The following is a 12,121-nucleotide window of genomic DNA, read 5'->3' as shown; positions in this document are numbered from 1 at the left end:
GGATTATTTCGTATGTACTGTGACCTCACCTCACAGTCATGCATTCCTGAAACATGATTACTGCTTATGTAATACTCTTATCCCATCATGACATCACATGTATATACTTCATGCTAAACATCAGTTTGAAAAAGGAATACTTCTGATAAATTTCAGCAAGTTCAAAGGCTAATACATGTTTGTATTCTTTTCACATAAACTGATACTATAGATTATTATGTCAGTATACATGTATGTTCATGTCAAGGTCTCCTATTCATATATAAACACTAATTCCTTTTGTTTTGGTTTTCTTCCACAGGAAGTTTTGTGAATCAGTAGATACAAAAGACATTCATAATGTAATGAGCGATATGATATTTCCTGTTTGATATCTGTCTAAGTTATCTGGGACACAAGAGCCCAGAGAAATGCTGAGCAAAACTTCACAAACTATTGCACTATGCTCCTTCGCCAACTTCATCAACTCGGCTGATCGAGTCATAATGCCAATTGCCATTGTCCCAATGACTGATGAGTATCGCTGGGACCTGCACGGCCAGGGCTGGGTACTCAGTTCATTTGCTGTAGGATATATGAGCAGCCAGGTAAAGATTTTTTTGTAATTTTAATTTTTTGTTTGAAATGCATGTATTGCACTGGTTTTCTGTCATCAATAATGTCTCCATTTCAGTTTAATTTTGGTGTAGGTCTTTCTGAAATTAGCCATATATCAATATACTGAGCAATAGGTTAACATGTTGTGAAAAATTTACCAATCAAAGAAGTTTAAAATTAAGTAGACAAATATACATAGAATCACTTAACAGAATGACATTATGCTTGATTAATAGACATTTGTTTCTTCTATTTTCTTGATACTGTCAGAATATATTAAATAAGAAATGATCCATTGATACTGTATACTCAGCTATTCATTGATACTTTATACAGATAGGTCTTTGTATTTAGATTACAGTTATATCAATGATTTATCTATGTTATTCTGTCACAATTTTCTCAAATATTTTAGATTTCAGTAAAGAGTAAAACATCCATATATAATGCCATGATAAATGATCTCTAACCAAACTTTGTATTGCAGACTAAACTTGCATTACTAAGTTTAATTTTTATATTAATTTTGTTAGCCCAAGATACTTCTAGTCTTCAGTAAAACATAGCGTATTTCATTGTAGTAATCATCATTATTCTGTAACCATCATAAATAGTTTGTATGTATTTAAAACATCTTACAAAGTCTCTAATCAAACTTTGTATTGCAAACTAAACTTGCATTACTTAGTTTATTGAATGTTAATTTTGCTAGACCAAGCTACTTCTGGTCTTCAGTAAAAACTAGCTTATTTCATAATTATCCTATAACAATCTAAAATAGTTTTTTTGTATTTAACACATCTTACAAAGTTTGTTAGGTGTCTTTACTGAATTTTCTTCTGAGGTGATGGACTGTACTGTAATATAACCAGGAGATCTTAAACATTTAAAAATTTGTTTTATCTTCTGGATTATTCTTATGGAGTTTGAAATGAAAGAGACTTACATCTGGATTGGGATGACATCTTTTCGCATTATTTCCATTGTTACAGTATCTATTCACAGAAGAATAATGCATCAACACTCAATTCAAACTATTGATTCCACAGATTGCAAAAAGATGAAAAAAATTCATGCTACTGGCATGACTAAACTTTTTAAAAAATATTGGTTTTGAATCAAACTTAGAAGGCTTCTATTGAACAGTAGATGGTTGAATCAATTTCGCTCATAAAAGAGATGATTTTTTAAAAAGAAGAAATTTTAGCATAGGTTATTTAATATACATACATATGAAGTTAAAATGACAGTCACTTGCAGTTCCTCCATAAAGCAAGATCTGAAACATAGATAGCCCTATTTTTCTGGTATTGGATTATGTAATGAATATTAATGAAGATATCTTTGTTTCTATAGTTCTGCATTTCTATGATGTAGTGCAATGTGCTATTGATATTGTTTCATTATGTCTCAGGTGATTGGTGGAAGTGGGGCAAAGAAATATGGTGGAAAAACTGTCCTCACCATCGCTGTCCTCCTTTGGTCTTTCTCGACATTCCTCGTCCCCTTCTTTGCTCATTCTATCAATGCTCTCATCATGTCTCGAGTCTTACTTGGTTTGGGAGAGGGGCTAGGTAAGAGCAACTGTTAACTGCAGTATTTGCTAAATTTCAGTTTTGATGTAAGATTTTTTTTTTTTCATTTTTTTTTAATTGATATTGTAGAGGTTGTTATTTTCAAGAAGTGCTGTTTTTTGCTCTTTGTGAGGATGAAATTTATTAGTAAGCATTTGGTGCCTTGAATTGATATAGAAAGTGAAAAACATCCCTTTTACTACAAAAATATTCATAAAAGCAGGAACATTGCACATCAGAAAAACACCCTTTATAGTAATAGATTGAACCTTGTAACTGAACATATATCAAAAACAGGAAAAATAATCTTTTCAAAATTTGTGATCCAAGTTGCAATCTTTTGCCTTCAAGTCCATACACATACAAGTTAGTTGTATTCTAACTTTCACAGACAATGTACATATTGATTACTTACTCTTTTTTGAACCGTGATCTTAAATATGCTTATTTCTTTTAGGTTTACCAACAATTTTCCACATATTTTCTCATGCAATACCAAGTGAGGAGCGATCAAGAGCTTTTGCTTATCTTGTGGCATTTGGTTCAATTGGCCAGACGATGGCATCTGTTGTAAGTGCAATTAATGTCATTTTTAAAGTAAGTTTTAAAACTGTTTGTAGAAATATCTGGATTTATCTCCATGTTACAGTTCCCATGTCATGGAATTTGGAAAAGCAAAAATAAAAAGATGAAAGTTTTACAAATGAAGACATGAATTATACTAGACTTTGCTATGTTTTCATTTCAAGATATTGACTAGAAAATCAGTGCTCGACATGAATAAGATTCATGCAAAATGTACTGTTGTTGTTGTGTGATCTACTCACTCTGACTTTGTGTCAGTATTTGCATGTCAGTGCCCTTCCTTGGCTTATTACATGATAGATATGAAACTTAAAAAATGAGTCAGAATCCATTTTGAAAGGATGGGGATTTATATTTGAACTTGTCCCCTATTGGAGTGTACTATTATCTTACAAAGTGTTTTTACACCATGTCGGAATCTGCCCCTCTCTCTGTTTGTACTAATGGATTAGGATGTACCATGCATATGATTAATGAAAGGCCAATTAAAAAGTACATTTTTTTTTTCAGATTTGCCCTCACTTGTCATGGCAGTGGATGTTTTACTTGTTTGGCTCCCTGGGGGTGCTATGGGTGATGCTGTGGACAGTAGCATATAAAGAAGTGAGGGGTCCTTTTGAGGAAGAGTTTGTAGAACCACCAAAGGTATACCAAATAAAATTCTACAAGAAACTAACAACCAATAGGTTTTGGGTGAATATTGTAGTTCATCTGCTAGACTTCAGGAGGTTTTGGATAGAATCAAATGTTGTGTATTTTGTTTTTATTTGAAAATTTGTATAAGATTGTGCCAATAGGAACATTGTCTAAGTGGCATTTCCATGCTGATATTTATTACATAAAAAATATAAGTTTGGACTTTATTAAGCTTTATCATGACGAAAAGGTACTGTAAGCAATTTATAAATATTGTTGCATGATACAGACATCATATGACACATCTGTTTCTCATGTAAAGATTTAGGATATAATTTAAATAATGTTAAACTATTCTCAAGAATAGAAAGCTGATTGCAGTTCAGATGAAATAATTTTTAATGCCTTGATTTGATATTCAGGTAAATAATACAAATGTTTCTTGGGGAGCCTTTCTCTGTCACTGGCCGCTCTGGTCCACATACATTGCACACTTCAGCATGAACTGGTCCAACTATATAATCATGCAATGGCTACCTACCTACATGACCCGCAGTCTCGGGGCTGATCAGAGCCATATCATGTTTACCGCTGTGCCTTACTTAATGAACTCTGTGGTAGGAATGGGTAAGTGTTTGTTGCTTAACTACTAAATTCACTTAATCTGTGCAACTGGAAATCATTTTATTTCATATTATAGCAATTTTGTTTTAAACAAATTATTTACAAGTACAAAAACTGGCTGTTTGAACCTTAGTTCACACATTTGGATACGAAATGCTGGATATTTAAATTAATGATCAAATGCTCTAGGGAAATAATATCAAAATATAGGGATTGAATAGTTTTAATGCATTTACAGTGGTACAGTGTAAGTCTTCGTACCTCATGACTTTGACTCAGAAATTGTACGTTGGCCTTCTTAAGCCTGATAAATGACCATATATTTGTTGGCAACTCTAATAGAATCCTATTGACCATTTTTAGAGGAATCAGTTCTATAGGCTTGTAATAGGTTAAAGTGACAGTCGAGCAGCTGAATAAATATCTCAATCTCTTGCAGTGGCTGGCCATTATGCAGATTCATTAATTACACGTCACAAATGGACAACTCTGTCTGTCCGGCGTCTAATGACCAGTGTTGGACTCCTGGGGCCAGGACTATTTATCTTATTTTTCAGTGCTGTCAATAATTTACCTCTTGCAGTTATGTAAGTACTTAATTCATATCAAAAAATACTTTTGTAATTTGGATCTTTAATGTCTATAGTATTCTGATTTGTTCATGTTTCTCACATGGCATTGAAGGTCATCGACTACAATAGTTTGATGATCTTTATATTTTGACATAGATATCACATGGGTAGTGCCCTTAATCAGTTTTCACCTCTCAATGCAGTTGTAGCTGAGTGTGTTCAGCTACAGGTGAGTTTGATTAACTCCATTTATTTACTCGCAATTTGGAACAATACTGGACACCGTTTTGCTACTCAGAGACTCAAACTGTTAAGGTCAAATAACAGTTTTTACCTCTTAGTCATTTATGATGCTGTATGTTTATTTAATTTAATACAGTCAACAGAATGTATACAGTCAACATAAACACTACAAATGATAATGTGCCAATTAGCAGAATTGAAGTAAAAAATTATCAGTCAGTGAGAATCTTTGATTTTCATAAAGGAAATAACTTGATATTTTAACTGTCTCATGTGTTTACAGGTAAAAATAATACAACCTGTACTTTATGCAATACATCAATGAATTTCTTTAATCATTATCTAATGATGTTACGCTTAACTGAAGTTTTGATTTTCATTGATAGCGACCTTTAGATAAATATTTTTTTGATGCAGCCAAATAAGAAAAATTGATAATTGCCATTGAAATTTAAATCATTCAAGATATAATCTTTGTATTATCGTTTTCAGTTGAAAACTCATCTTATCCAAGTGTGAAATGAAACCTTACATTTGTTCTTATTTCATGTGAGATGTATGAAGTCTTTTGTGAATTTGTCATTTAACCTCACTTGGCAGCCAATGTTAATCTGTAAACTCCATTTCAGATTTGTCTCCATATCACTTGGACTGAGTGCTTGTAACTCCTCGGGTCATCTTAGTAACCACGCTGAGATTGCTCCAAACCATGCTGGCATTACATTTGCCATATCAAACACACTAGTAAGTTTAAAAGCTCTAGTTCTACAAAACAGCTATTGAAGAATTGATTAACAAAGTAATTCAGTGACAATTTTTCATACTGGGCTTTAATCTTTGGGATAAACCATTGAGAAAAGATTCAGAAGACCATATCATTCCTGCAGTAAAGCCATAATTGAGGTGGTTTGAGACTAACTCTATAAATTACCTTTGTAGATTTGTAATCTCATACCTTCATTGATTTGTTAGTATAGTTTTGTTTGCAGATTAATGAAATAAAATAATGTAAATTGATATGGGGATAATAGATTCTAGTGATAACCATCATTTGATTAAATTAAACATGTCTAATCACAAAATAATATTGTGTTGTTTTACAGGCGACCATACCTGGCATTCTTTGTGGCCCTCTCACTGCTGAACTTGTGATGCAGAGCCACGGACGCTGGTTCCCTGTCTTTGTCATTGCAGCAGGTGTCAACTTTGTGGGTGCCATCATTTACTTGAGTCAGAGTGCAGCTAGCCAAATATTATAGCCAAAACTTGTGTTGGTATCTTGGACCAGTAATGCACTTTTTTAAAAGGTCATTGGAGTATGTAGTGTAACAGATAAAAGATCATTGCTAGTCATGTTTCGGATATTTTTTGTGGAAATGAAGACTGATAATATATCAATATCAGCTGCTGTATGTGAATAAACAATTTTTGATTCAAGAGTCTGAAGGGTTGGTAAGCTTATGCCAAGGTCACTTGTCCGTCAGTCATTTAAACATTTTTACTTTTGGTTTAGAGGTACCAAAATTATTTTAACAAAATTTGTTGAAGAAAATAGGACTGAACAGTGCATAAACAAAAGATGCTGCCTTCTCCATTCCCTGGGTTAGGGTCTGTGGGAAATTTGATATATGGTACCAGTATTAAGATTCCTGTGATAATTGAGACACAGAATGTTGTATAGCAAAGGAATGTTGATGCAATGGGGTAAAAGGATGAAGTCCATTTAGGAAATAGAGGCTGATATTTTTTACAGTAGCAAAGATTTTTACAAAGGAGCCTAGGATCAAAGGATCCTAACATAAAACAGGGTGTCCAATGAAAGAAAGTGCATTCACGTTTATGTTAAGACATTTAATGTTGTTTTAGTCTGGTCTTACCCTTTTTTGAAATCATACTTTTCAGCCGGTTTCAACATGATACTTTCGATATACATGAACATGCACTGTATTTGACTTGATAAGCAGGTGAGCTGTTCAGGCCCCAAGGGTCTTTTGTCTCTGAACAATGCGGTATCTTTGTAAGCCGATTGAGTTTTGGCTTTGTGATTTTTACTGTTGCTATCTTAACATTTGTTGACATGTTTTCTGTCCACATACATTTTTTGCCCATCGTCATCAGATGGTTGGCAATTCAAATCACCCTATGTCTGTGGTCTGTCGTCCATCCGAAAACAATTTTTGTATATTTTTTGCATATTTTTTGGGAATGTTTGAAAAAACAAAATAGCCCACAGGTGGCCATCTTGAATTTCATGTGTATGTTTTCCTTGATCCCAAGTTGTGCTTGGTTGATTTTTATACTGATCAGAAAAAGAAAATGGCCTACAGACAGCCATCTTGGAAATGGTAGGTACAGATTATTATGGCTATTTATGCAAAGGAATGTTCAAATTTGTTATCAATTAGAGCAAAAACATAGTAGAAAAGAGAAAAGAAGGAAAAAGACCAACTTTCAAAGGGCAAATAAAGATCAAACAACGGTGGGTGCCAAGATCCCTCTGGGATCTCTTGTTATTAGTGTATTTTGAAAAAAATGGTGTAAACTGTGCTGTACTTATAAAACCTGTAAAATAAATAAATGAGGAAATATTAAGAATGTGTACAGTAGATATATAAACTGTTACTTGTATGCCCAAATGACAATTTCTATATCTTGTAAGGAGTTGAAAGATTGAAGACTCTGGAAGTTTACTGAGCATTTGGTATTGGGGAACAGAAATGAAATATACAGCAGAATACTCTGTTATTTGTATTAGAAGGAAATGAAGCATCTGTGATAATCAGCAACAAGGTTGCATTTCTCTGCCATTTGTCCTCTAGATGAAACGTCAATTATATATTTTTTAATCATTGCATGTGTGTGAGCATTTGAGAATTATTTCTCGGTGTATGAGATTCTCATCATATTTATTTTTTAGTTATTGGACTTCTGATATTTACATGTTGTTTTAAAGACTTAAGTGATTACATATGTTGAAACTTGGTTTGCCTTTTAGTGGTAAGTGTTATGTGCGATACTGAGTACCGATTAGCAATGCTTTATGGAATAAGTAAGAATGTAAATGCTTTGAAAAGCATTTGAAGAAGCCATTTCCTGTTCTTTGGTACTGTTTGAAAATGTTTTTAGCATTATTATTAATGTTTTTTGTTTATAAAATTGCTCAGAAGTGTAACTTACGGTTTTAGTGGGCTAATAGAATCCCTATAAAATATACGGGTAGTTTTATTCAGAAAAAAGTTGTAAAACAGAATTTATGGAATCATGCTATAGAAACACAAGAAAGAATACATTTAATTTGATAAAAATTGGCAAGCAGGGTGAACAGAATAATGAATCTTATATCAATTTTAGGGAAATCATATTTCATAATGTTCGGTGAAAGAATAACTACTAGGGAGGCTTATTTTGACTCTTTTTGTGAATTATCACTACATTTTACACACCTCAGGTTTTTACATAAATATAATGAGTTATTGATAATAAGTATGAAACAAAATCAGATGCACTATATTTCTGATAGATTTGAATTTGACATATATGAACATGTTTGTTTTATACAATTGAAAATTCTAGTGATTATTAAACTGTATCTACTAAGTTTCATGATAAAAAAACTAGTGTGGGCCCAAGCAGAAACCAATCTTTTTCGTAAGCTTGCTTCTTCAGAAAAACATTTTGCATTAAGTTTTGTACTGGGCCCAAAATGTGGAACCTTTCTCTTGAATCAATTAGAAATGACTTTCATATGAGAGAGTTTAAACTGAATTTTGAGAATCATACGTATTTTGCTGAGGCACTGTTTTAGATAAGTCGCGGAGATATAAGTGTTGATAAGTTGATTATTTTCTTAATTCTATGTGTATACTGCCTCTTTGACACCACAAACTTGTAATTCAAAATTGTGCTAATAAAAAAAAAGCACAAAAAAATGTTCACTTTTTCCTGTTGAAAAAAGTTTGCTGTTCATTGTATGTCATAAATGATCACATATATCTATTGTGTTTCAAAATTCACTCCACTTTTCTTCTTTAAAGCTAATCTGTTTTTGCCTTAAGTCCTCAGTTATTTTGACTTGACGCCTCTCTATCTATCTATATATTATCTAGTAAATCACTTTTTTTCTGCATTACCTATTATCACAAATAATTATGGCAATAATTCAAATTCTTCAGATATTTTGTTCACATCTAAGATATATCAAAGTTTGTATATAAAGAAATATCAGTTGATTATGTGAAGAGTTCTTTTGTTATCTAGTGTGATGTACTCTGATTTAGTAGTAAAAAAATAAGACATGGTTAATTTGTAAATTTTGTCAATTTTAATTGATTTTATGACAACATTTTGTTAAGCTCTATCATCTTAACATTCTAGATCAGAAATAGAAATATTGTCTTCCACTTTCTTAAGCCATCCCTATAATCTCATTCTGAATTACCATCAGTAGATTGCACCTAGTTTATAGCATATATAGAAAAAAATACAAATGAATTTTGTTCTTATTCTTAATTGACAATATGAAGCCTTAATAGACAACATGACAATATAAAATCATCTTAATTGGTAAATTTCTATTTATGGAGCAAATTGGAAATGAGTCAATTTCACTGACTTTATAAATTTGAAAGGGAAAGAAAGTGAAAAGCACATGTATATTAAAATTGAATTTAACTGAGTAAAGTTACAAGAAACAAATTGTTTTAGTTCAGCATTGATCAATGTACTGTGGAGCAAATGATGTTAAGTTATAATAGAAAGTGTACATCATACGAGTGTCTGTACAGTATCGGTGTGTGAGGAGGGCTCTGTGTGTCATGGTCTGTGTGTAGTGAGTATATACGGCGGGCCTTACAGAGATTTCTGTAACATTTAGGTAGAAGGGTTAATGATTCGGTATGTCGATTTTGTCTTATCGCCAAAAACCCATTGAAAGCCACTGACATTATGACTAGGATTACTGTAAAGGACACCTTACTGTCTCCACTCTCTCATTGTTTGTACTTAAGCTGACCGTGTGTAAATGTTTTTTTTTAATCAGTTCCTGAAGTGTGAGACAATTTTTTGATCGACACATTAATGAGATCATATTCTGTATACAGTGTTAAGCTACCGTGGCTCAAAATTTAAAATAGGCATGCTGTAATGTAAACCTGCATATATTTGCGGTAGTCTTAGTTTAGCGCTGTGACGCACACGGTATAGCGCTTAGATTTGATAGGGCAATTGTTGTTTCTGTATAGCAAATTCATCAATGCAATTTACCCAGAAAAGTGATAATGCTCTAAAATTTGAAGGTGCCAAATTATGTAGGTTTACAGTATTCCGGACAAAGCTAGCACTCCCTTTAAATTTTGTTTAAAAAGCCTGTTAATGGGGCCAACTCATTTTGTGTTATTTGTGAGGATTAACATATTTAATAATATTCATGGAATAAGGTGCTGGCCCATAAAACTATTAACCCCCTGACAGACAATTCGCGTCTATTAAGACATGGTGTCACAAGATAGGTAAAAAATAATTCGATACGCGTGAGTGATAGTTTTGAATCAGTTTGCAGTCACCGTGATGTTGACCCCTGTACTCTAAAACACGAACATCCGAATTGACTGAATCGGATGTTTTATGCAATCGGGAATGTTTGGCACTTTCTTAAACAAGAAACTACAAAAAGTGTTCCCCATTGCTGGCCAAGTCAAGAGAATACCCATATACTTGGATATCACGTTCTTCAGTGTTATTGAAATAAGATGACTTTTTCGCTCACGAGGTGTCACAATAAAAGGATAATTGTAAATTGACCTATCGTCTAGAATGATCAGTACTACTCTGAACGCCTAGTGGTTTATGTTGTGCCAGATTATAATTGTATGCCAAAGAACAAGCTTATTTCATACTTCTATCAGCCGCCTGTATTACCAGTTAAGTGCAGTAATAAATAGTCATGCTACTACCATTGTTTATCGTACATGTATTTATAACACGAAATGCATCATATCATATTTGAAATATGCGAATGAATTTACCTGTTTTTACACTTCAAAGATATTTTACTATGGAAAACGTGACAAATAGTTTGAAAGGCACGTGTTATCGAATAGGTCCATTGAATACTAATTTCATTACATTTCCTGAATTGAAAAAAAACCGTAGTAAAAAATGGCCTATCGCAGAAATTTTGTGTCCAGCATTTTCATTAGCGTTCACATATTGTTTCCTCACAATCAACTTTCGTATCTTTTATAAACCTGATGGCTATTTCATGGGCTAACTGTGATAACAAGTAGTTATAACACCATACAATGTAAATACAATAAAGTAACTTCGGATGAAAAATGTCTATACAAATTTGAACAAATTGTTGCCGACCATTTCAAAATATTTTTGTGAAAATTAGATCATTCCACGTCCAAGATTTTTCCAGATCCGTTAGTGAACTTGGATGATGGTTTACTGAAGACATTTTCGTTAATCTTTTATTCTGATAGTAAGATATACTACATGCAGTTTGATATATAGTCGAGGCTTTATGACAGTCGGCCAAAATTTTGTATAAATCTTTTGTTAGACCTATTTGATTTGTGCATAAGAAATGGAAGGTATATTTCACCTTGCCAGATTGCTCTTTGTACAGGAATTGTTGCCACTGTTTTGATTTTCGCCGAGATTTGCTCAATATATGTCATTTATAGAATGTATGGTAATTTTGAATGAAATAAATAAACACTTTCCTTTAGTTATGTCTTTATTTCTATGTTTTTCTAACATCGATCTATAGATAGTATAGAACAACAAATTTATAAAGTCGAAAAAGAGATTGTGGGATATTATTATTCCAGATTACTGTAAAATTACTAATTTTCTTGGATACTCTAAAACCCCAAATTCATGATCATATGTCAATGAACTGTTAAAATGTAAATATATAGATATTTATTCACCATATCAAATGTCCACGAAAATGTGAAAAACACAAAACTTGAGCCCCATGAAAATATTTGATTTTTCAGTACCAGATTTATGTTTTTGTGCTTCTACTAGGTATGGCGGAATTTTCATAAACAAATAAGTGTGTCTATTAGTCGTTTTAATTGTCGATAAGTAACAGTTATAAAGATAAGTTAATATATTAATATTGATTACTGTAAATAATTTTAGGTGTAATCCTTACTTACTCTTCGCTAGAGGAGACAGTACTAGTTGTATACCGACAATTTTTAGACATAACATCGACCTTGTAAACTAGGGATTAATATTGAAACAGGTTGAATTGATCTGTAGATTTCGACCATA

The 12,121-nt window shown here is 32.5% G+C and overlaps 1 protein-coding gene across 1 annotated transcript; it reads left to right on the top strand.

The window, feature by feature from the left end:
- Positions 1 to 324: 324 nt before the first annotated feature.
- On the top strand, positions 325 to 8,978 carry LOC132547147 (sialin-like). The gene is made up of 8 exons (XM_060210903.1): positions 325 to 587; positions 2,012 to 2,171; positions 2,629 to 2,741; positions 3,267 to 3,401; positions 3,815 to 4,019; positions 4,456 to 4,603; positions 5,461 to 5,575; positions 5,935 to 8,978. The coding sequence occupies exons 1-8, from the start codon at positions 411 to 413 to the stop codon at positions 6,088 to 6,090; spliced, it is 1,209 nt and encodes a 402-aa protein (XP_060066886.1). The 5' UTR covers positions 325 to 410; the 3' UTR covers positions 6,091 to 8,978.
- Positions 8,979 to 12,121: the final 3,143 nt, after the last annotated feature.

This window comes from Ylistrum balloti, unplaced genomic scaffold (assembly GCF_031769215.1).
Source record: "Ylistrum balloti isolate Yb309-2 unplaced genomic scaffold, AGI_CSIRO_Ybal_v1 Utg369936, whole genome shotgun sequence".
Classification (NCBI taxonomy): Eukaryota; Metazoa; Mollusca; class Bivalvia; order Pectinida; family Pectinidae; genus Ylistrum; species Ylistrum balloti.
This window is presented reverse-complemented; position numbering and strand designations above follow the sequence as displayed.